We start from the raw sequence: 25,474 nt of genomic DNA, 5'->3' as shown, positions 1-25,474 counted from the left end.
CAGGTGCGCGGCGTGCGCGCTCTAGCCGGCCCCGCGTGACCACGCGGCGCGCGCGCTCGCTGTCTGCACATGGCGTCCGGGCCACTAGTGTCTGGGCTGCGCGGGAAGAGGAGGCTCGGATCGCGGGCTGCAGAGGGCAGCGCCCCACGTGGCCTCGGTCCCCTGCTGTCAGGGCCCTGAGGAGCTCCAGTATGAGCAGCCAGGGCTCTGGAGTCTATTGGAGACGGGGAGACTCACCCCTGGCGCCCGACTGGTGTGGGAAGCGGGTCTGTGAAGACCTGGGCAAGGCGTGTGTGGGAGACCCACCATACCCGTTGGCCCACTTTGGGAAAATCTTAAGTCTTGGATGAAAGGACCTGGAGGTCTATTTTTCAGCTCTGAAGTGTGAGGCAAGGGTCTGAGATGCTGGTGGATCAAGATGCTGCTTGGTTTCCTGGCCAGGATCTGACCCAGCAGGGTGATGCGATCCAGCCTTTGACTAGGCAAATGAGGAAGGGAGAGCTTCTGGTTGCTGGGTGCAAGTTGAGTAGGGTGTGACCAGGTCGCACCCTTTACACACACCCTGACTCACTAGTGATAATTTGGTAGTGCTCCCTCATCCCTTAGGTTACACTTAGCTGCCAGCCTCCTTTCTGCCTCAAGGATCTGTCTAGGACATGGTTCTCAACCTGTGGGTCGCGACCCCTTTGGATCACATATTCGATATTCTCCATATCAGATGTTTACGTTAGGATTCATAACTTAGTAACAGAATTACAGTTGTGAAGTAGCAATGAAATAATTTTATGGCTGGGGTCACAGCAACATGAAAGTATTAAAGGATCGCAGCATACGGAACAAACACTGGTCTAGGCTAAGGCTTAACTAGCTTGTGTGTGTGTGTGTGTGTGTGTATTCATGTTCTGTATGATGCCCAGAGCTCAGACCCGTTGTTACATGTAGTTCTCAAACCTATTTGTTTTAAAAGTCTGCCTCATAAGGGTGGCATTGTCACCCCTGTAGTCCCTGCGCTGGGGAGGCTGAGGCAGGAGGACCCAGTTTGAGGTCAGTCTGGGTTGTGAGACAGTGTCTCCAAGTGGAGGCAGAGTCATTCCATTGCCTTTGGAGTGAGTGCTTTACCCACGAGGAGGCGCGCTTTATCCCTCCCTGGGGCCTTGTTTTGAGCGGGAAGATCAGCTACTTGGGAGGGCTACAGGCTCATTCTCTTGCTGAAGTTGTCTGCTTGATGGGCAGGAAAGAGGAAGCTGGCTATGTATAATAGCTGGCTCCAAGTGAATCCCCTCGCATGCATTTGTGTACTGCTTCCTGCGAAGTTCTGTAGCTATACTTTTGTTTCTAAAATAACAACCTTTTTCTTTCTTTCTTTTCCCACACTGTGCTTTCCTGAGAGTTGCTGGTGGGTTTTGGCAGATTTTTATTTACTCAGAAAGCCCGGGAAAAGCATTCAAAATCTCAGACGTGTCAGAGGCGCGCTGAGTCCCTTCTGGGTTGTTTAGTGTCTGGTTACTTTGATCCTAAGGCGTGGTTGACTGCTCAGACTAAGTGTCTTCTTTGAAGGTGTTTGGTTGCAGTTTCCCCTTTACTTCACGGGAAGATGGTCTGTCAATCAAGCACAATTCAGAAATGTTAATCTGAATACTGGCACTTACTGCTTTAGTTCTGAGGATTCTTGTCTGGAGCTTCTGGGAATTGGCAAGCAGCTGAGACTGGTACCTGCAGTTACCTCCACCTACTTCAGGTCTTTGAGATGAAAAGCAGAGAAAAGTTAACCCCTGCCATGCCCGGGGGGTGTTGCTCAGTTTAGTAGTCCCTGCTGAGCTCCAAGTTCTCTGAAGTTGCTGCAAGTTTGAGCCTGTAGCTTCAAGGTTACCTTTCCTATTTCCTGATTTGCATCTCTTAACTGGGAGGTAGTCTGGTCCTTATTGCTGAGTTTGAGGGACTGACAGGGAAGGGTAGCAGCTCACTCCCTTAGAGTAGTGACGATGGCGTGGGAGCTGAAGCCGAAGGCCTTCCAGCCCACCGAATGGGACCTGCGCAAGCAGCCTTGGCTGATTTACCGGGCTCCTTTGTCTTTCCCATTGAACCTAGTCAATGCTACACAAAGTATGATTAACCTAGTTATCTTACAATGAAAGTGATCCGCAAAGCTATTTCATTGGTTCCTTTAAAAGGTATTATTTACAAATGATACCCACAAAAAAAAAACTTGGAGAATTGATACAATTGGTTTATTAAGAAGGTGGTCTGCAGGGAAGTGGGAGAGGTAAAGCAGGGGAGTGGAGTGAGGATGAGTAAAGTCTGGGCACTCTCTGGAACTGGATTGTACTTAAGGCAAGGGGAGAGGGAGACAAAGTCTGTGCATGTGTGTGCAAGTCTCGCTAAAATAGGACACCCACACATGATTTTTTTTTAAGTTTATTTTATATGTGTGTGCCTGGGGCCTGAGGAGGCCAGTATAGGGCATTGAGTCCCCTGGAACTGGAGTTACTGATGATTATAAGTGATAAGCTGCCATGTGGGAGATGGGAACCAAACCCAGGTCCTCTGCAAGAGCAACAAGTATTCTTAATTGCTGAGCTATTTGTCTAGCTCCTACACGTATGCTTATTATAAAGACAAAGAATGGTGGCTGTCCCTTGATGAACTGTAACACACACTAGGGTCTGTCTTATTTGTGACAACCGTGCTCTTGGGTATGTTTTGTTTTTCTCTGAACACTTCTCTCTTAACCTTTGTACTCAAGCCTATTATAAAATATCTGGGGGCTGAAGAGGTGGCTCTTTCAGAGGACCTGGATTTGACTTCTAACATTTGTATGGAGGCTCACCACTGTGTGTCTCTCCAGTTCAGATGCCTTCTTCTGGCCATTAGGGTCACTGTACACACACACAAACTATGCGCATACATAATACGGGCAAAACACCCATTCCCATAAAATAAATTAGAAAAGATAATTTTTGAAGATTGAAAAATTGTAAGAGACCCTGTGCTGGCTAGTTTTTAATGTCAACTTGACATAATCTAGAGTCATTTTGGAAGAGAGAACCTCAAGAAAGAAAATACCCCTCCCCAGATTGATCTGTAGGTACGCCTGTGGTACATTTTCTTAATTGATGTTTGATGTGCAGTGGCACCCATGAACCTGGTGGTCTCAGGTGCTATAAGAAAGCAAGCTATGACAGCAAGCCAGTAAGCAGCAAGCACTTCTGCATCAGTTCCTGCCTTGAGTTTCTGACCTGACTTCCCTCGGTGATGGAGTGTGACCTTAGAATTGTAAGCTGAGACACACCCTTTCCTCACCAAGTTATCACAGCAGTAGAAACCCCAACTACGATAAACCCCAACTGCTCCTCTTCATAGACAGGCTGGTTCTGAAATTCTTTCATGTTTGTTGAAGCCATGAATCTCTATTTTTGCTAAGTCAGGTCCCTAGGAGTTCAGGGAAAGTCCTCAGGCTGCTGAGAGTGACGGCAGGGAGTTGTGCCTCCCTCCCTTCCCCACACTGCTAGTAGTAAGGATTCTCAGACCAGTCAGAGCTATTCTGGGTTAGGCAGTCACTTAACACATAGTGGACAATAGCGATGATGTCAGTCTACACTGGACTCTGTTTAAGGAGTGACAGTGAAGAAGTGGGTGATGCCCTGATTTCCTGGAATTCAAAGTTGGACTGTGGGAGCATTTGAACATGGCCTGTGGAAGAAGTGGACGGCAGTCTGAGACGTGTATTCTGGGTAATGCCTCCCTGGAGTCCAGCTGGGCTCTGTAAAGGTTCTTACTGGAGAGAACAGCAAGTGCAGAGGCCCTGGCCTGGGATTGAGTGGCTTGGAAGGGAAGCATTTGGTGAGGTTAGGGTGAGGGAAAACACACGAACGAAGTGAAAGTAATTCTGCAAGGCGATTTCTTCTTTGCAAAAATGGTCTGCAAGAACCCAAATGAAGCTAGCTAACACATTCACCAAATTAGCTTATCTTATTTCTGGTGTAGGTGCTGCCTGTGTCTCATGTCATTGGTGGGAACTGACTTTACAGTCAGATTGGCTAACTGGCAAAAGGGGAAGCAGTTCAGGAATATGGACTCTTGCTGTCTGAGCACCTTTGATTAAAAAAACAAAACTGGTTCTCACAAGGGTATCAGAAGGTGAGGTTGGAGAGGTTGGCAGGTCTAGGTCACGTGAGACCTTGTGGGCTTTGGTTAGGAGACAGGAAAGGGTTACCGGGTCAGGCATTGAGCCTGAGTCTCTGGGGCCTTGCTCTTCTGAAAACCATGGTACATGGCCCCTAGAGATGCCTGCAGCTGAGGTTCTTGAGAGGCTGCACTCTTAAGAGGTCCTGTGTGTTCATCTTACCAGACCAGTGGGAGTGAGGTTCTGGAAAGTGCCTGTGGACTTGAGCTGACCTGGAGCCCGGGTGGTTTTCTTCCACTTCCTTTGTGGGGTTCCCCTATTTTGCCTGACCCGGAGGTGGCTTCTACTCTGCAGACTCATGAGAGGTGATCTTTGCAGATGTGTGGAGAGGGCATTGGCTACATTGGCCACCAGGTCCACCTTCTTCCCATCCCTCTTTTTAGCCTCTCTCACCATCTCCCTTATTTTTTTTTCCATTATTCTTCTCTGGCCTGACCTCCCTGAGTCTCTGGGTTCCTCTGACCCCTGCCCAGGTCCTGCCCTGTGTTCTAAAAAGGGGAGAGCTCCCTTAAAGGCAGTGGCACCCAGATAGCTGGGACATTTTCTGTGCTGGTGGGTCTCATACAGCCGTGGTGATGACAAAGTGTCACCCTTTTAAAGCTCTCTCTCCCTCATTATTTCTTTAGTGGTACTGGACTAGACCCCAGGACCACACACATTCTAGGGAAACACTGTACCCACCAAATCACACCCCCAGCCTCTCATACTCCACTCTTGATCCTTAGATTTCCATAAAGTAAAGGTTTTCTTGAGTCAATATGTTGAGAAGTTACTTAAGATTTGTTCTCTTATATGTGTGTGAGTGTTTACCTGTGTGTATGGATGTGCACTACATGCATGTCTGGTGTCCATGGAGGCCAGAAGGGAGTGTTGATCTCCTGGAACTAAAGCTAAAGGCAGCTAGCTGTGAGTCACCAGGTGGGTACCCAGAACTGAACCTGGGTCCTCGGCAAGAGCAGTAAGTGCTCTTAACTACTGAACTGTCTCTCCAGCCCCTCTTATGTTTTAAAACAAAAAATATACAACTCACAATTTGCCTCCTGACCATTTGCCCAGCTCAGTGCATGAGGGTACCCTGACCTCCATCCAGAACTCTGTCTTGTAAAACTGAAACTCCTTAGCCGTTAAACACTAGCTCCCCACTTCCTCCTGCACCAGCCCCTGCCAACTGCCCTCCCACTTGTTTTTCTTTCTTTCTTTTAAACACATTAACCAAAAGTTTTATTTTCCAAGTTACTGTCCCCTTCATAGCCTCCTCTTTTTAGCACTCTTAAGTGCTCGCCTGCTTCTGAGCACTTCTGTGGGAAGCACTGGCCCCCAGGGAAAGAACATTTTCTGGAAAGCACAACAGTGACTATTTACCCTGATGTGTAGGGTTTCCTTTTACATTACTTTTTCAGTAAAAGAGAATTAATTTAAGAAGAAAAAATTTCGGAGTGGGAAAAGGCTCAGCAGTTAAGAGGACTTGGTTTCAATTCTAAGCACCCACCATGAGGCTCACAGTTCTGGGGGATCTCATGCTCTTTTCTGGCACACATATGATACACAGACATGCAAGCAGCCATGATACTCATACACATAAAATAAATAACAAAAAGACACAGGCAGTGCTTGAATATTTATGATTGTACCAAGTCTGGTGATGGGGAAGTCCCCATGGTAGGTGTATCAGGTCTCCATTACTGTGAGGAAACAACTAAGATCAGCAACTTAAAGGGGAAAAACTTTAATAAGTCTAAATGGTTTGGGGCTGTGGTGAGGCAGGAGATCATGGTGGGAGTGGGTAGTGGGCCAAGGTCAGGTGCTTTCCTCGTGGTGGCCAGGAAGTAAAAAGAGGGATGAGAGGAAGGCGTCAGGGTCCCAATATCTTCTCCAGTGATTTGCCTCCAATGTCCTGACTTCCATAGGACTAGGAGTAATTTCTTTAGGGTTCTTCTATCTCTCAGTGACTAGGTGTCCAGGACAAGACGTTTTGGGGACATTTAAGAGCCAAACCTTAGTGGCAGAGAAGGTTCATGAGAAGGTGCTGATGTCCAGGCAGCTGCTCTTGTTGCTAAAAACTGCAGGAACAGAAAGAGATTCCCAGTGTTCCTACCGATGCAGGAACCAGGATAGTAGAGTTCATTTGTCTTCTAACTCTTTAAATATTCCTCATTCAATCCTACAGCTATTTTTTAAAAAGGCCCTAACCCTGCTCTGCAGGAATGATGCCCACTGCTGCTGAGGTGCCTGAGACCTGGAGCCTCCCATAGTGGGTGGCAGGGCTGTGAAGTGGTCTAGGGTTCCTCAGATAGTGCCTGGCTCCCTCCTTTATCAACTTTGAAAAAAATATCAGTTAACTTTAAGAAACAATGTTGAGGGTGCATTTAGGGGTGGGGCTGATAAGGTGGTGACTGATGCCATCTTCTGAGGGTCTGGGAGCCCAACCCTCTTTGCAGGTGGCACCAGGTAGGGTGGGAAATTCTCAACTCTGTGTTTGGATGCTGTACCCAGTGCAAAGGAGCAGGGTTGTATCATACCTTCCTGACCGAGCTGTGTTGAAACCATTTTTACTAGGGATATGGTTACATCGTGTGGAGGCTTCCTCATGTGTCACCTGGGATTCTTATAGGACTGTTGGGGACACAGCTGTGCACATCACACTTTACTGTTGGACACAGAACAGAATAATTGTATAATAATGAACATTACCATGGTGGTGTTTACTAGAGTACTTTGTCTGGAAGAATCGTTACCGCAAACCTTGAAGAGCTCGGCCTGGAGGATTCACCTCCCCAGCCTTGTGATGCTGCATGGAACAGGAAATGCAAACAAAAATGGTTACAGTACAACAGAGGGGTGTAATTTTGGTTCCTGAAGGAGTCTCTTAAGCAGGATCTGTTTCAGGTTTCTGTAATAGGGTTGGAAATGAATGCGTGGTCACCAGGATCTGCTCCTTGGTCCTTAGGTCTTGGCTGTGATATCCTTTGGCCCTCTCAGGGTATCAAGATGCATTGCAGCCCACTGCCTTCCCACATTCCAGTCTATATGGGCATAAGCCACAGCGTCTGTTCCGATTGGACCCACCCTAGGCATGTGTGACAGTCAAAACCCCTCTTTGTGGCCAGGGTGCACAAGGTTTTGTTGGCCAGGCCCCCGTAGTGTGTCTGTTGGTATCCACAGGCCGAGTGCTCTGGGATCCTCCTGAACTGAGGGAGGAAGAGGTCTCCGTCTCTTCTGGCTTCTGTTACAAACCCATAGACAGAAGAGTGGCTTGAAATAATGAGAATGTATTTCCCTTAGTGCTGGAAGTCACAGATGGTGCCTAAGTGACTGTGTTATGAAGCCATTTCCCAGTTGCAAACTGCCAGCTTCTTGTTGTATCCTTGGGTGGAAGGAGAGAACCAGGCAGTTCTGAGAGGCCTCTTTAAATGGCACTGAGTCCTCTCTGGAGACTGTGTTCCCACACTAATCACTCCCCAGTTCTGTCATCTTGGGAGCTAAGATTTCAGTGTGAGAACTTGAGGGACGCATTGACATCCTACGCAGGTCCACACAGGAGAGTTAGGTGCTGTTACAGAAAAGGGTAAATGGAGGTCAAGGGCATCCCCTGCATGAGTGACACTCAGGTGTGACTGTCTTTCCTGCACCTGTGTACTATTGGCAGCGAGAGAGTACCTTCGGACCTAGTCTTGCAGGGCAGCTCTTGTCATCTGGGGACTTTGGAAAGAACAAGGCAGGAGACTGTGAGGAGGTGGCATGGTTGTATGACAGTCACTGAGCCCTGTTTCCGCTTCTGTGAGCCCATCACCTGACCTGCTTGCAGGGTGCAACTTTTGAGCCAGTTTTGAACACACTTGGAAAGCCATGCAGCCCCCAAGACTTTCTGGTCCACTCCACACAGTTGCTAAAATTTACTTTGTACCTAAAATCTTTGGTGTAAACAAAGCTCCTCCCTTGAGCCTCCTGTGAACCTTTGAGGCAGATCTTACTGCTTCCCCAGACAGGGAAGCGCAGCAGCAGACAGTCCCTAACGCTGTTCAGGAGTCCCACACAACTGCCCACAGACAGACACAGTCTAGGAAAAGGAAAATCACAGACCCCAACACAGAACCCCTCACCACAGTGTGAGAGTTAAGTCCGGGGAAATGACAGGGATAGCTCAGCATGAGCAAGAGGGTAAATCCCAGGAACATGAGTTGGCTTGATGCAAAAGTAAACTCAGTATAATGCTAACAGAAAAAGGAAGGAAACCATGTGGCTGCCTCAGTTGGTAACACTGATTGGCACTGGTGGCAGACCTGCCTTTCTTCCAAAAGCATGAAATCCCTCAGCCACACCTTGTCCTACTGGAAGTTAGAGGCTTCCCCTCCCTGGTTCATGCTCACCGAAGCCCTGAGTTCTCCTTCCTAAGACCCTGTTTTTTCCTGTTTGCCTCCCTCTGAAGCATGAGCTCCACGAAGGCAGGATTCATGTCTGTGCTAAACTCTTCTCAGATTTCACAGGTAATCCAGCAGATTCTCACATGGTTTTGATCTTTAATGTCCCTCTGAGGCCCGTGGGCTTCAGGCGTGGGAGTCAGCAGAACCTTGAGAAAGTAGGGCTTAGAGAAAGGAAGTTACCATTAGGAATGTGTCCCTACAGAATTGCTGGGACTCCAGCCAGCCTGTCTCCCCTTGTGAGCAGCTTCCTTGGTCTCCACACACCCAAACCCAAAGAACCAACTAACCGTGGACTAGAACTTCTGAAACCTCAGGCCTAAGTAAGCATCACCTTAGATTCTGAATTTTTGAAAGATATTTTGTCATTCTTTTGAAAAGCTGACTACTCCACATGAATTCAGTGAATGACTGACTACATTAGAGACTCCAGGAGGACCCGAGGCAGTGGGGAAGGAGAGGAGGATCCCCAAGGAGGAGTTTCCTCTGTGTCAGCCTCAAGGTGGGCAGGATAAGCTGGTAACAAGGGCATGTGATGTGCAGGGACAGCATTCGCAAAGGGACAGAGATGGGAAAGTTAGAGAAGAGAGAGAGAGAGAGGCTTCTAAGCTGAGGTCAGACCTCAGATGGTTCAGACTTCTGCTAGTCATGTGGCCTGGGGCAGTAACCCCTGCTTGGGCCCAAACCTCCTTCCTGTAGGTCTGAGGATGTCTGCGGTTGTGTTGGAGGTGGGGGCTGAAGGAGGCAGAACACCAGGGCCAAGGTTCAGGGAAACACACTGACCTGCAATTCCTTCTTTCTCTTGTGGCTAAAGGTCCTCTAAACATCATAGTGAGGTGGTCTCTACTATCTGTGTCCTGTTCCCAGCTCCCAGCCAGCTTCTTGTCTCATCCCTCCAAGAATCGTGGGCAGATAGCTAGAGTGCAAACCAGAGCTACTTTATCATCAGTCCAGAATCAATAGCCTTCAATATGGTAAAACAACTTAAAGCCTAGTACCACACAGGATTTGAAAGAAATAGGTGTTGTCTTAGTCAGTATTCTGTTGCTGTTTTATGTAGCTTAGGTTGCCCTCGAACTTGTTATGTGACTGAAGACCTTGAATTACAGATTATCCTGAGTTGTTGGGATTACAGACAAGCACCATCATGGCTGACTTATAGTTGTGACAGACTCTAGCATACCTGTGCTGTGTTGAAGAGTGAGCTGGGCAAAACTGAGGAATGAGTATTGGCACTCTGTTCCGTGTCTGTCCTGCCCTGGGACCTTGGTCACTTTGTACAGATTACTCTCAGAGTGCAGCATGCCTGTCTGCTCTCTGTAACATGAGGGAGGCCTGCTTGTTTGGGTTTCTGTCCTGCCCGGTACCCTACAGCCGGCAAGCCTCAAAGAAAATCACACATGGGTCTCCATAAATTATAAGCTGATTGGCCCATTAGCTCTAGCCTCTCCCTGGCTAACTCTCACATCTTGATTAACCCATTTTTTTTTTTTTTTATCTGTGTTAGCCGTGTGGCTCAGTACCTTTTTTAGTGGGGCAGATCACATCCTGTTGCTTTGGTGGTCTGGGCAGGAATGGGAGGAATCAACTTCCTCCTTTTTAGATTTTTTTTTGTTTTTATTATATCATTTTTAGTTTTTGTCTGGTTTTTTTTTGTCTATATTTTTTGTCTGGCCAATCAGCGTTTATTTAAAACGTGATTGACAGATTACAGACAATTCTCCCACATCAGCTCCCCACTCAGGAACATGTGGGCTGGTCTCCCTGCCAGTCCCTACCATCTCTGTGACATTCATCCCAAGGCTTCCGTGGGACCTGCAGTAACAGTGAATACCCACTTAGCATTCCCAGTGCCACATCTGGTAGACTCTGACATTACTGTGACGTGGGACTGTTGCTGTCCTGTATTAAGGAGCTGGGGCAGTGACACCTGAAGGCTTCCCCACCGTGTTGCAGGCTGTCCTGACTTACCTGCTGATGTGCTCATCTGCCTCCCGCCATGTGATTGTGGTGCCAACTCCAAGTGCATAGGGATCCTGTGATTGTTGTCATTATACTTAGTGGTCTCCAGGCCCTGAAGAAGCCATATTGTAACAAAGGATATTATCTGGGTGGGTGCTCTGAGTCCAGCCTGGATCAGCTGAGAGACCAGTAGTTTTCCTCAAGTGTAAGCACCTTTCCTGCTGATAGGGAATTACGTGGATGACTCACAGGCTGAAAATATTACATGGAAAATTCCAGAAGTAAACCACTCAACTGATGTTTTAGATAGCTTTCATAGCCAGGTGTGGTACATGCCTTTAAGTCCAGCACTTGGGAGGCAGAGGCAAGTGGATCTCTTCTGAGTTTGAAGCCAGCCTGATGTACAGAGTGAGTTGCAGGACAGCTAGGGCTATACAGAGAAACCCTTTCTCGAAATAACAACAACAAAATAACTTTCATTACAGTCTTATTATAACTTGTATTTTATTATGTTACCACGCTTACTCTCTTTCTGAGCCTCTAATGTATAAACTAAAAGTCACTATAAGTATGTATGTGTGTATGGAGGGTCGGAGCTGCAGTACTAACTGTGGTTTCACTGGGGTCTTGGGCCTTACCCCTGAGGCCTCATACCACTCTGTGTATCTCAGTTAGTGACTGTTGGATACCAAGGCTATGTCCAGGTGCCCAGTGTCTGGTTTGATTTTTCCCAGTGGGGGCTGTATGCTCAGGCTGGGGAGGTCCTGACAGTAGAAGGTCTTGGCTTGGCTACTTTCCTTCTCCGTTTTACTTTTAGGTTGATATGTGAGGTTCCTTGCCTCTACTGCTCTGGCTTCTGGGCCTGGCTGCGTCTTGTAGTATGGCTCCAGGAAGTAACCTTTCCTTTTTTTACTGCAGGTCATCCACCCGGCCAGAAGTAGCCAGCATAGAGCCATTGGGCCCCAATGAAAAGCAGTGCTCCCAGAAGGCAGTGGTGCAGGCCCGCTTGACCCAGCCAGCCCGCCTGACCAGCATCATCTTCGCAGAGGACATCAGTAAGGGTTTCATGTACTGTGGGAGATCCTTGATGGGGATGTCAAACAGGGAAACACCTCCTTGAGACCTCTACCTGGAGTCTAGGGAACACTGTTCTGGTCCTTCCCCCCCGCCCCGAATTTGCAGCATTTTACCTTGTGGAGATTGACTTTTAAAACCCATAAATTAATATTTATTACCCCAGGTGCTATTAACTGGTGTCAAATCAAAACGAAGAAAATTGACCTAGTAGGAAACCATGATTTGTCTTTCCCCATATTTGATTTATCATATTGCAGATGAGGAGTACAGCTCTCCTTAGTATCTGAGGTGGATTGGTTCTAGGATCCCTAGGACCAGACAGACCCTCTTGCATTCTGGTGCAATGCTGGCTTAGAACCATCTCCTGTGTTCTGAAACCCAATTCACACTAGAAACTAAGCATTAACCTAGCACAGTTAACCTAGCCATCCATACAGGAAAATTCTGGCTTTTTCATTATCACCTTGTGAACCCACATTTAAAGCTGTGAGGAAAAAATCCTCCAGGAAAATGAAGTTGTGTTCAGGTGTAACCACGAAGGGAAGTGGCAATCGTATTGCCTGACTCTGTACTCTGTTCACCAAGATCAGGACTCACACTGGAGCTTGCTCCTTATCGTTGTTCCTTTTGTGAGCAATTAAGATCATGTACTGTCCTTGCAGAGAACCTAAGTTCAGTTCCCAGCGCCCACTTTTGTGTCTCACAACTGCTTGTAACTCCATCTCCAAGAAACCAACACCCTCTTCTGGCCTCCATTGTCAACTGCACCAATGTGCACTAGTTCAGGGGCATTTACACATAACATATCCATACACACAAATCAAATAAAAGTAATAATTCCATAGCACTGGCTGAACATGTAGCTCAGTGACCCAGCACCTCCTTAGCACTTCCTTAGTGGTATTGACTTGTTGGTTACTATAGTCGCCACCATGGAGGTGGCCCTGGAGGTGGGACAGTGGCTGGACACCATTCTCAGTTCTGACTCCTCTCTGTCCCTGTAGCCACAGGTCAGGTGCTGCGCTGTGACGCCATTGTTGATCTCATCCATGGCATTCAGATCGTCTCTACTACCCGTGAGCTCTATCTTGAAGACTCTCCACTGGAGCTGAAGATCCAGGCTCTGGACTCAGAAGGTGACTGCACCGGGTGCCCTTGGCAGGCTCCTGCCTTGGCCGCAGCCTCCGTTACTGTGTCCTCTCATGACTAGCTACTGCTCCAGCCAGGAAGGGGAGCCACTGCCAAGGGAGAAGTAGAGTGGGTAGAAGCTATCTCTTAGGTAGCTTACATTCCCCTCCTTGTGTTCAGAGGCCTGGCCTGTGTGTGTGCGCAGGTGTTAGCTGACTCTGGGAGCAGGCTTGGTGCCCATGCAGAGACAGGTACCTCTGTTTCAGGAGCTGTCTTCTGGGTAGAAGTGGGAGAGCTGTCCACAGAGGTGATGGCCACACTGGGCAGTAGGAATCCTTTTTTTCCTTCTCAGTTTCCATGCTGTTTTTGATTTCCTAAGCACTCCAGACCTCCAAACACATGTATAGATGAGGGTAGCTGTGGGCTGCTGGCTCAGTGTATTGGGTGTTACTTCTTGACTAGCATGGATAGTGACTAGTTCTGGGGTGGGATTCTAGGTGTGGCCTTGCCTGGTGGTAGCAGACTGTCTGGGTTAGAGGTTGACCTCTTGGAAGGAGAACAAGAAGAGTGTGTCATTCAGCTTGTCATACTGATGGACAAAGTACCTGGGACAGACAAGAACAGGACATTTTTGATGCCTATTTTTAGCAGTTCCAGTCAATGTGTTTTGGCCCATGGCAGGGTAGGATACTTTAATCATGAGAGATCACTTACTTTATGGCAGCTGGAAGCAAAAAGAAGAAAGAGTGGGGTCCTGATAATTCCCTTCAAGCCCGTGCCCCTGGTGACCTAACTTCTCCCCGACTTGGCACCAGTTGTTTAGAACTTCTCCCAGGGCTGGAGAAATGGTTCAGTAGTTAAGAACACTGGCTGCTCTTCCAGAGGTCCTGAGTTCAGTTCCCAGCAACCACATGGTGCCTCACAGCCATTTAGAATGGGATCTGATGCCCTCTTCTGGCAAGCAGGTGTATATGCATATAGAGTACCATATACATAAAATAAATGCATCTTTAAACATTATTTTAAAAAGAAAAGTTTATCACCTCCAACTAGTGTAGCACCACGGCTGTTACCTAAGCCTTCAATGCATGGTCCGTTGCCCTCAGAGCTTTGGGCAGTGTGGATACTTCTTGTGAATAAGCAAGGTATATGCATGGAATGAGTGGCCCATGTGGGAAAATCTGGGATCTAAAACATATTTGGTCTTAAGCTTCTTGAAGTACTTGGAAGAGTCAATGAAAATATCCCCAGATCTGAAAACTAAAGAATCAGAATCACTTCCAGTCCCAAGCATCTGCAGGTCACTAGGAGATAGTAGAGTTGGGGCAGAGACCCTGGGGACAGCTGAGGTGGGTGTGCAGGGTGCAGGTTAAAACTTTCGAGGAAGACACGATGGTGAGGTGAGTAGTGAGGATTGTGGTTTTACCAGACATGGGTGTATACTGGGGTGAGGGTGGGGTAGATGTGTCTTGTAACTGAGTCAGAATATGAGCTGTGACCTGACTGCAGGGGTCCTGCTTTGGGTCAGAAGTTGGCCATCTTGTTCTGTTTTGGGCAGCATAGTGAATGGGACCAAGCTTTTCTGGACATAGGCCTCTGTCACATCTTTTCACCTGGGACCTTGTTGCTCCAGAGTAGCCAAAGGTATGCAGCAGTGAGTGGATGGGTCCTAATAAAGCTATTTTATAAAAGCAGGCAGGGAACTGGATGGTGGTGGAGCATGCCTTTAATTCCAGTACTAATGAGGCAGGGGTAGATGAATCTTTGTGAGTTCAGTGATAGCCAGGGCTACACCAGAGGAACTGTGTCTCAAAAGACAAACAAGCAAGCAAGGAAACGAACAAACAGGGACTATATTTGTTCCACAGGTTGTAGTTTGCTGACCACTGCTCTGTTTCTACCTGAAGTTATAAAGATTATTCCTACTGAGATTTTTATGTATTAAATGACCTGGTTCTAATTTCTTTTAAAGATTTACTTATTTTATGTGTATGAGTGTTTGCACATATGTGTGTGCACCACATATCTGAAGTACCCACAGAGTCCAGAAAGGACTTCTGATCACCTGGAGCTAGAGTTAGAATTGTGAGCCTCCATGTGGGTGCTGGGAACCAAACTCTGTCCTCTGCAAGAACAGCAAGTGCTCTTAACCAGGGAGCCATCTCTTCAAACTGAATTCACATTTTTAAAAAGTGGGTTCTGGTTTAATTCACAAAATTGTACCATCATCACCATATGACTGTTTAATTTTAGAACTTTTCATCAGTGTAGAAAGAAACCCAAAACCTATAAACACTTAACTGCCAGCTGCCCAGCCCCTGGCACAGTCCTCCCTCCCTTGTCAGGTTTCTGTCTGCATTGCTTGCTCTGGACTTTTCCTGGAAGTGCAGTCACATGGCACAGCCACACAGCCTGCTGACCTATCTTCTCTCTCACTAAGCCTGGTGCCTTCAATCCATGACTTAGTACCAGGTGACAGAAGTCTGTTCTTTTTACTGTCAAACAGCATTCCACTGTGTGGACAAACTGTTGTTTCTCTAGCCATCAGCTGATGGAATTTTGGGCTTCCACTTTGCCACTGTGAGCTTCTGTGTAAATACATGTTTTAGCTTCTCTTGAGTAAACCCAGAAGAATAGGGCTGGAGAGATAGCTCAGCGGTTAAGAGCACTGGCTGCTCTTGCAGAGGACCCAGGTTAGAGTCTCAGGACACACATAGTGGCTCACAACCATCTGTAACTTCAATTCCAGGGGATCCGACACCACTTTCCATCCTCCTATTGATATAAGGCCTGCATTTATACATATAAATAAATCTTTAAGAAGCAGCTGAGTGATATGCTTTCTGTTTGGCTTTCCTCAGCCAGACATGCTTTGACCTTTGTTGTCTATTTTGGTCTAGATCTCTTCTGTGAGTGACCTTGACCCTTGTAAGCTTTGTGGACTTCACTGTCTAAGAAGGGTTGTGTCTTCTCTAGATCTCTGCAATTTATCAGATGTGTGAGAGCCTGTGGATGCCAGCCCTTGTGCCAGGGTGTAAGCAAGTTTGGTAATGCCCATTGCATAGACAAGGAAGCTGTGGTGACTTAGCCAGGTCACATGGCCCGTAGGTGTTGCTCTGATTCTCTCATGCTGCAGTACTTTTCCTGGCTGTTGGCAGCTCTCTGCATGCTGCATAGACCATCTGCCTGCTGTGGTCTGAATGTGACTTGCCTGCCTGAAACTCAAGTTAATGTTCTGTCCTCAGAGTCTGAGAGCTCAGGAGTGGTGTTCCCTTTAAGAGCTGATCCGGTCATAAGAGGGCCAATACAGTTCTTGCTGGATCAGCCTAGTTAGCTTTGTTTTGTTCAGTTTATACCTAGGCAAATCTGCCATCTGCCTGTCTAACCTTTTTTTTCACCACATTGAAGCAACATGTTTGTTATTAAACAGGGTCTTATGTAGCCCAGGTTGACCTTGAATTCACTATGTGGCTGAGGATGACCTTGAATTTGCCTTTGCATCTAGAGTGATGGAATTATGCTGTGGGACAATGATCTTATACCCTTTAATGATTTGTCAGTTGTATTGTTTTAATATAATTTAATTTAATGAAATGTTGATTGGTCAGTAGCCAGGCAGGAAATATAGGTGGGGTGATAAGAACAGGAGAATTTGGGGAAGAGGAAAGGTCATTCTGCAGTCGTGACCCAGATGCAGAGGAAGCAAGATGAGAATGCCTCACTGATAAAGGTACCAAGGTACATGGCTAACACAGACAAGAATTATGGGCTAATATAAGATATAAGAGTTAATAAGAAGCCTAAGCTACTAGGTCAACCAGTTTATAATTAATGTAGACCTCTGTGTGTTTCTTTGGGACTAAATGGCTGCCGAACCGGAGGGTACAGAAACCTCTGTCAACAGAATTATAGGCATGTTCTACTGTAGCTAGTTTGCTGTAGTGCTGGGATTCAAACCAAGGGCTTCATGCATGCTAGGCAAGTACTGTATATATGAGCCATGTCCCTGATCCCTCATGAGGTATCTTGACATGAGGTCTTCACTGGATGTAACAACCAATTTTGCATATCCATTCTCTTAGATCATGAGCTAAAGCAAACTGGTTTCCTTTATAATTACCTGTGTTAGCATTCTACTCTGACTAAATACCTGAAAAATCAACTTAGAACAAAGAAAAGTTTACTTTGGCTCATGAGTTAAGCAGTTTTAGTCCATGGTTGTTTGACCCTATTGCTTTCCAGTATCCCCTGCAATGGCATGCTCCCACTGCCAATGGTGCCACAGGCTGGTGACCAAGTCTTTGGGGGAATTCAAGATCCAAATTGTATTGCTCTGTCATGGATGTGTTCTATTTTAGAAACTGAAAATGGACTATCACAGGACCCCTTAAACATTCTCTTCTTGTAGCCCTTTTTTTTTCCTGAGCACTTTTCATGTGGTCTCAGGTGTATAAGAACTCAAAGTAGGGCTGGGGAGATGGCTCAGAGGTTCAGAGCACTGGCTGCTGTTGTTCCAGAGGTTCTGAGTTCAATTCCCAGCAACCACGTGGGGGCTCACAACCATCTGTAATGAGATCTGATGCCCTCTTCAGGTCTACAGGCATACATGCAGGCAGAACATTGTATACATAATAAATAAATCTTTAAAAAAAAAACCCTCAAAGTAAGCATTAAGTCCATTTTTTACTCATAATAAATCATGCATTTATTTTGAAACAATGCTTTTGTGTTTGTATACTTTTATCATTTATCAAAGCTAAAATCAAATTTGCAGACTAACAAGATGGGTGTACTTGCTCGCTTTTACATAAAGAAATAAATGCCATCTGGGTATTTGATTCTGTAGGATACAGAGTGACAGAGTGTCTGCTATGCCTTTCAGAGCTGATAGATGGTTTGGTTTTTTGAGTTCTGAGTGCTGGAAATGTTGCTTTGCATAAATAGTGCAAGATGGGAGAAATGCTTTTAGAGCCATTTTAGAAATTCCAAGCCAAAATTCACATACCAATTTTCTATGCAGCTTTAGTTGGCAACTCAAATAGCAATATTTCGAGGTGAGAGAGGGATTGAGACAAGGCCAGCACAGGCTGGCCTCAAACTTGCTGTAGCTGAGGATGTCTTGTACCCCTGTTCTTCCTGCCTCTACCGCACAAGTGCTGGGATTATAGGCATGTCCCAGTGAGCTAGCCTCATGGAACAATTTTTAAAATCAAAATTATAACACAATAAAAACCCAAAGATAAACCAATTTGATATGTGTCGAGGCATGTCTGGAAAATATGGAAAAAATCCTTGTTTTTCTTAAACAATTATGATATTTCTTTATTTGTACTTTGGTGTTTTGCCTGCATGCATGTCTGTGTGAAGGTGTGGTATCCCCTGGACAGGAGGTACAAACAGTTGTGAGCTGCCATGTGAGTACTGGGCATTGAACCCTGGTCCTCTGGAAAAGCAGCCAGTGTTCTTAACCACTGAGCTATTTCTTTAGACCCAATTATGATATTTTTAAGAACAGAAAACTTTGTACATATATTAAAACATTGCATTTATAACACATGGTGGTTTCAAATCTGAGCACAGTAGAATGCCCCATGCAAAGTGTTCATGTTAGCCAGATGTAGTTGCCCATGCCTTTAATCCCATCCCTGGGAAAGCAGAGGCACGTGGACTTCTGTGAGTTCAACATCTGCTTGATCAACACAGTGGGACCCTGTTTCAGTAAAAATAAAAACAGAACAAAAAGCCTACCAAAGTGTACATGTTGCATGTTCAAAACCAAGGTTGCAGTAAAGTTATGGAGTGCAACATTACACATTTGAGCTTTGATTATTTTCTGGTCATTGCCCCTATGTAGAAATGTTTTTTTGTGGGGGCTGGAGAGATGGCTCAGAGGTTAAGAGCATTGCCTGCTCTTCCAAAGGTCCTGAGTTCAATTCCCAGCAACTACATGGTGGCTCACAACCATCTGTAATGAGGTCTGGTGTCCTCTTCTGGCCTGCAGGCATACACACAGACAGAATATTGTATACATAATAAATAAATAAATTAAAAAAAAAAAGAAATGTTTTTTGTGGACCCCACATTTAGTCATAGAAACAAGCCACGGTTTAAGAGCTGGGGACTAAGACACTGCCCTATTGACATGATATTGTTTGCAGTGTGTTTCCAGAGTGATTTCCTATCCCTCATGTACCATGCGCATCAGTGAAATGGAACTGAGCATGCTCCAGGTCCCCAGAGATACCCTCATACCTCTGCTTGTGTTGTACCTTTGGGATGGGGGTTCTGGGCCCAAGTCTTTGCTGTCAGAGCCCTGCATCCTCCAGGCCTTTCTGCTCGGGTGTTCCTCCTCCCTGTCTGCCCTGGCTTCCCAGGCACAATTTGCTCTTTCCCGCTGACTTCTCTCAGGCCTTTCTGGCCGTGGTATTCAGGGCTTGTTTTACTTTGTTGAGCTTAGCTCTTGGCTTTATTCTTCCCACTACTTCTGGACTTTGGAGCCAGTGAGCATCGGACATGTGTTTGTTCATTTGAGTTACATAATGATTTTCTGTAACCCTCCTCCCTTGTGTCCTATGGACTAGGGCAGAAGACGTATGTCCTCTGACTTCTGAGCTCCTGGGTCTCCTGGTTTATATCTCTTGACTGTGAGGCTTTGGGGTTGCACACATGTTGCTCATAACTACTTCTCAAGTGGAGAAGCAAGACTTTGGGCCTGATCTGTGGGGCCATTTTGCCTTTTGCATCTTATAAACATATAACCCCACCCTACCCCCATGTCACTCCTGGGGCAGGCTTACTTGGTGGTCCCTCCCTCACTCTCCCTTCTTGAAGCGCTGCAGGCCACAGCAAGGGAGCCATTGTAGTCAGTGTCCACCCTGCACACAGAACAGGTTCCCACAGGGTTCTATGCTCAGAAGTGGCCAACTTGGCTTCATACTTCATGCTCAAATCCTGCTCTCTGGAAGTCCATAATTGTGCACTCTGGTTGAATAGTGGAGTGTGTGCTGGTGACATGGAGCCTTAGAAATTCTGGGTGCTGCATCCTTGCCATTTTCATGCATCCTGGAATGGCTTCTATGCCACTTCCTTCTGACTCTTGGTTCCCTGGATCCTCCTGTTCCCTCTCCTCATTCTTAACCATTTACACCCTCTCCCTGTAGGACTCCTGGTGGGGTGAGTTGGGTGCATGTGTAGGGAAGGGCCACCCATTTAGGAAGGAAGGATGTGACTTGAGTTCTCTACATCCCAACCCAGGTGGGATGCCATTTGGTGGTGCAATGGCTAGTGGGAAAAACCAGTAGTTGGCTGTTCCTGGCCCATTTGTGTCCTAAGTTAACAAGGCACGGTTTCAAGTCCCCTCTGTGGGTCTGTCGTCACTTTTCAACTAGCTCACTCCCTGAGGGAGCATGCCCTCAGCTGGTTCCATACCTTTGGAAGGGTCTCCTGTTTGTTTGTTTGTTGTTTGTTTGTTTAACCTTCTGGCACTTTCTACTGCCTTGCATAAAAGACGAACATCTGCAAATACAGGGGGCCTGGAAAATTCTAGTCAGTTCCCCATGCACATCCTTCCGATTTGGTGAAACTTTAAGAAGTTCTTCCTACTCTGGGAGTCTCCTCTAATCTTGTGAATGTGGGAAACAGAGTGGGGTGAGAGAGGTGCTAATGACTCAACCCAGGAGCCATAGTGCTGCCCTATTTTATGAGACAGGCCTCTTGTGGGGTGTCTGCTTCTCCTGCCCTCCTCTTCCTCCTGCTCACTGGAGACACTTTCTCTCTCCTGCTCACTAAGGATACTTTCTGTCTTAAGATTTATTTTGAATTATGTGTATGTGTGGGTTTGTGACCTCCAGGTACTCTTGGAGGTTAGGACCTGGAATTACAGGTGACTGTTCACCAATGTGGGTTCTGGGAACCAAACTCAGATCCTCTCTAAGTATATAACCTCTCTAAGTGGCTCTTAATCACTAAGCCATCTCTGTGGCCCACTGGAGACACTTTCCTGAATTGATCCAGTAGATCCATAGGATGGAGTTGTTGATCCCATTTTATAATAGAGAAAGGGGTCTGGAGTGAAGCAGGAGGAACTCCTAGAGTACTCTTGATAATGCAAATGGCCATGGTCAAGGAAGTAGACCACCCATTAGGTTATCATATTGAATGGCTAGTAGTGATTGTATAACCTAAATGGATCATAAGGTATCCTCTATCCTCTTGTTTTCATCAGCATCCTACAGGGTCAGCTTGTTTGGTTCTGCCATGAAGAGTTAGAAACGCACTAGCCTGGGGCTGTGTGGGCTTTCCATGGGGGGGGGGGGGAGGACAAAAGACGTTCCTGTGGTTCCAGCTGTGTCCCAGAAAGGGACTACGCCATGAGGTGGTGTGCACCTTGTCTCCGGGGTGTGGTAGAAAGGGCTCAGCCCCCATGCAATGAAAGCAGCTGGGTTGATGAGAGCACCTTGATGTCCTTGCCATGCATGTTCAAGGTGTGGATTTCAGTATCTGCCTCGTGGTGTTAGGGAAACAAGCTTCTTTGGTCCAAGGGTTTCCTTAGCGTTTTAGAACCATAGCTTTTTGTCTGTTCAACACTTCTCTGTACCCTCACCCTTTCTGGATGAGGCTTACCTGTCCAGATGTGGAAAGATGCCCAAGGAACTTTAAGAAGAGGGCCCCTTCTTCTAGTCTCCCTGGAAGTAAGGGCCAAGACCATCTTTGTCTGGCCTTTTTGCTAAGTGTGGTTTGATTTGGGCTTTAAAAACAAAGACTTTTTTTTTTTTACTTTAATCTGTATTTATATATATGTGTGTGTGTGCCTGAGTTGTCATGCTACACCACCTGCATGCAGGTGCCTACACAATCCAGAGGGCGTCAGATTCCCAGGAACTAGAGTGACAGGCGGTTATGAGCCACATGATGTGGATTCTGGGAACCAAACTTGAATCTCCTGGAGGAGCAGTCAGCACTCTTAACCCCTGAGTCAGCCCTCTAGCCTCTGATTTGGCCTTTGAGATGTTGGGTGGTTTGACTAAGTAAATATCCTATTTTATGATTTGGGTCTGAACTGTCTCTCATAGGCTCTTGTTGACTTGGATACAGGTGCAGGGGTGTTCCGAGATGGGTCATGAAGGATCTGACCTTGTCAGTTGATGGCTTCATGAGCTTTCGACAGGGTGCAAAGTCAGGAGATGGTTCCAGGCTGAACAGCCATTGAGAGCATGCCCTTATGTTCTGTATCTTGTCTCCATTTCTTCCCTCTGTCCTTAATTCTTGACTCCAGGAAGGTGAGGAGCTTTGCCTTGCTCTCCCTTTGTGGCCCCTGATGCTGAGATGCATTCCCATGCTCCTGTACCTTGAAGAGAGGCATTCTATCTTCAGGAGATGACAAGGAGGAGGATTAATAGCTTAGGTGTCAGTGGCCTCCTAAGTTGTCTACACCTACAGAGGGTTCAAGGTTAAGTGGGGAGGGACAGGCCTGAGTTCAAATCTTGGCTCAGCCTTTTGTAAATGGTAAGAAGCAAGTACCACCATTCCTTTGAGCCTTAGTTTTTCCTTTCTGAAAAAGAGGTCATGGTGTGTACCTTGCGGGGGTGTGGTGCTGAGCACTGTGTCTGCATGTAGTAGTCAGAATTGCCATCTCCCTGTCCCTGGACTCTAGGGAGCAAACTCATGCGTTTCTGCCTCTAAATTCTTTTACAGGGAATACCTTTAGCACCCTGGCAGGGCTGGTCTTTGATTGGACAATTGTGAAGGATACAGAGGCCAACGGATTCTCAGACTCCCACAATGCCCTACGGTAAGAGGCTCTGCGACAAGGCCTGGCTACCTTTGAGTGGATGCAGAAATTTGAGTCCTTAGGCTTTCTCCTGTCAATGAAGAGGCTAGGGCACCTCCCAGGATGCTTGGTGCTTACAGTGATTGATTGGGAAGAGTTTAGTGCTTCCCAAGCATGCAAGCAGCCTCTGTGGCGCATTGTGATATATTCTATGGGAACTTGTCAGAGAGATTGGGATATCTAGCTGAACAAAGAAAACACAGAACTCTGGAAGGCTGTCTTGGGGTGCAAGGGACATGTGGGTGACCCTAGAGGGAAGTGTTTCCCTGGTGAGAAAGTTAAAGGGGAGGCAAGTTCTGGCTAAGAGGACAGGCCAGCACCAAGAACAGTTTTTAGAATAGGCTGGGTCTCCAACAGAGTACAGACAGAATCATAAAGAGAGGATGTCGGAGCCAGCTGGAGAGATGGCTCAGAGGTTAAGAGCATTGCCTGCTCTTCCAAAGGTCCTGAGTTCAATTCCCAGCAACCACATGGTGGCTCACAACCATCTGTAATGGGGTCTGGTGCCCTCTTCTGGCCTACAGGCACACATACAGACAGAATATTGTATACATAATAAATAAATAAATAAATAAATATAAAAATGCAAAATTTGCTGTTAGGGGGAGGGGGAGAATGGTGGGAGGAGGGGGAGGGAAATGGGAGGCTGGGAGGAGGGGGAAACTTTTTTTTCCTTTTCTCAATAAAAAAAAATTAAAAAAAAGAACTAGACACAATTTTAAAAAAAATTAAAAAAATTAAAAAAAAAAGAGGGTGTCGGTGCGTCTGGACTCATTATACCCCTCCCCCAGCATCTGTCTGGCCCATGCCACCTCTGACCTTTCCACTTTCCAGCCAGGGAAACTGAGGTTTGGAGAGAGTGGGCCTTTTGGTAAGTGGCTCAGTTGGCACTTGTACTCAGACCTCCGTAGATCTCTTTTATCCAGCATGGAAGCTGCTGAGCCTGTGATGAGTCAAATGCATAACTGACAGAATGAAAAGTTCTTTCTGAGTTAGCAAGATGGCTTGGCGGGCAAAGGGTCTTATTACCAAGATGATGTGAGTCCCCAGGTCATGCCACATGGAAGAAGGAAAACTGATCCCTGCAAATTGTCCTCTGACCTTTTTACTTGAGCCATCACTCACACACAAGCACAGGCATGCGCGCGCGCACACATGCACGCACGCGCACGGATTAGGGTGATAATAAATGTAAAAGAAATTTTTTCTTTTTAAGTTTCTTTCCTAAGACATACACCTTACATTTAAAGCCCTGGTTAAAGGCTCTGTCTGTTGGCTGGAGTGGTAGTAGAGCGATTCAATTTAAAACCTACAGAAAATGCCAATGTAGCGCAGAAAACTTTTCCCTAAATTACCTGAGGGCCTGTTGCCTGGGAGATGTCTCATCACCTTTGCTTATTTTACTGTGTTTCCACTACCATTAGGATATTTTCTTGAGTATCTACAATACAGTTATCAAGACCAGGAATTTGGGGCTGGAGAGATGGCCCAGCGGTTAAAAACATTGGCTGCTCTTACAGAGGACTCAGGTTTGATTCCCAGCACCCTTGTAGCTCATAGCTGTCTGTAGCTTTGGTTCCAGGGGATCCACACCTTCTTCTGACCTTCACAAGCACAGCATGTACATGGAGCACAGATATATGCAGGCAAGACACACATCAAAATAAAAGTAAATATTTTTTTAAAAAATCAGGAAGTTCACCCATATGCACGCTATCTTCAGAACGTATACTAGCAACCCAAGGTCACATGCTACATGCTGTCACTTTCCTTTTTCTTTTCTTCCCCTGTCAGCCTGGACAATCTCTTGGTCTTTCTTTGGTTTTCAGGGTCTTGACACTTATGAAAATGACAGTCCAGGTGGTGTGTGTCTGATGCTGGTGTGATCCTGGGCATGGGACCTAGGTCGTGTGCATACTAGGCTGCACTCTGTTACTGAGCTATTGGATGATTAACCACAGCTTAGCACAGCGCGGGATTCATCCTGGGGAGGCAGTAAGCGTGTCCTGCAGGCTGCTCCTTTTTGGGCAGAGCAGGGGGCTTGTTGTGAATTGCTGGCTGAAAGAAAGACAAGGTAGGGACACATAAGCCAGGAAGGTTCACCATGTGACCTTTCTGCTGAGCTGATCAGCATTACTGACCCTTTTTGAGTTGGGGCCTTGGGTTTGCCTTTTAATGTGAGTTTTCCTTGTGGACTCAGCTGATTGTCTCCAATTCCAGTGTTGATAGAGTGTTCATTCCCAAGATCAGGTGTATTCCACAGACACATTGCTGCTCTGACTCAGACAGTGGCAAAGATGTGTTTCTAATGTTTTCAGGCAGTATGGTTTCTGACATCAGCACCCCTTATTCAGGGGTCTATCAGGAGGAGACCCTGATAATAATGAATGCCACACTGGGTTCTGAGAAATTCTATGCTCAGGTCTCATGATGCATTTTCCTTTCAGAATTCTCACCTTCTTGGAATCTACATATATCCCGCCTTCCTACATCTCAGAGATGGAGAAGGCAGCCAAGCAGGGCGATACCATCCTAGTGTCTGGGATGAAGACTGGAAGCTCCAAGCTCAAGGCTCGCATTCAGGAGGCTGTCTACAAGGTGGGCCTAAGTTCACTGTGCTGTCCCCACAGTGGGGTAAGGATGACAGTGGACTATAGAACGGGCTCGAGGGAGTTATGACTTTTGTGTCTTTTTGTTTGTTTGATGTGTGAGCCATGGCATAGGGAAGGGAGGCCGAGGCTCCAGGAGTCAGTGTCACAGATGTCACAGTATCTGTTCCCCAGTTTTGAAGGAGATACCTCATTTCCAGGAAGTGCTCTCCATCCTGATGCAGGGGCACACCTACCATCTGAGACTGGCTTCATGGTTTTTTGTGGA

General features: G+C 46.6%; 1 protein-coding gene across 2 annotated transcripts in view; it reads left to right on the top strand.

Moving 5' to 3' along the window:
* Positions 1–25,474, top strand: part of Nup210 (nucleoporin 210) — a 95,026-nt gene that overhangs the window by 276 nt on the left and 69,276 nt on the right. For both annotated transcript variants that reach the window (XM_041642794.1, XM_041642791.1), the window contains exons 2-5: positions 11,482–11,618; positions 12,645–12,776; positions 22,462–22,558; positions 25,045–25,195. In XM_041642794.1, coding sequence (XP_041498728.1) covers positions 11,482–11,618; positions 12,645–12,776; positions 22,462–22,558; positions 25,045–25,195 — 517 coding nt within the window. The remainder of the gene's footprint in view (positions 1–11,481; positions 11,619–12,644; positions 12,777–22,461; positions 22,559–25,044; positions 25,196–25,474) is intronic.

The sequence above is a fragment of the Microtus oregoni genome, unplaced genomic scaffold, assembly GCF_018167655.1.
Source record: "Microtus oregoni isolate MIOR12 unplaced genomic scaffold, Mior012 000002F_ref0000024, whole genome shotgun sequence".
NCBI classification, from domain to species: Eukaryota; Metazoa; Chordata; class Mammalia; order Rodentia; family Cricetidae; genus Microtus; species Microtus oregoni.
This window is presented reverse-complemented; position numbering and strand designations above follow the sequence as displayed.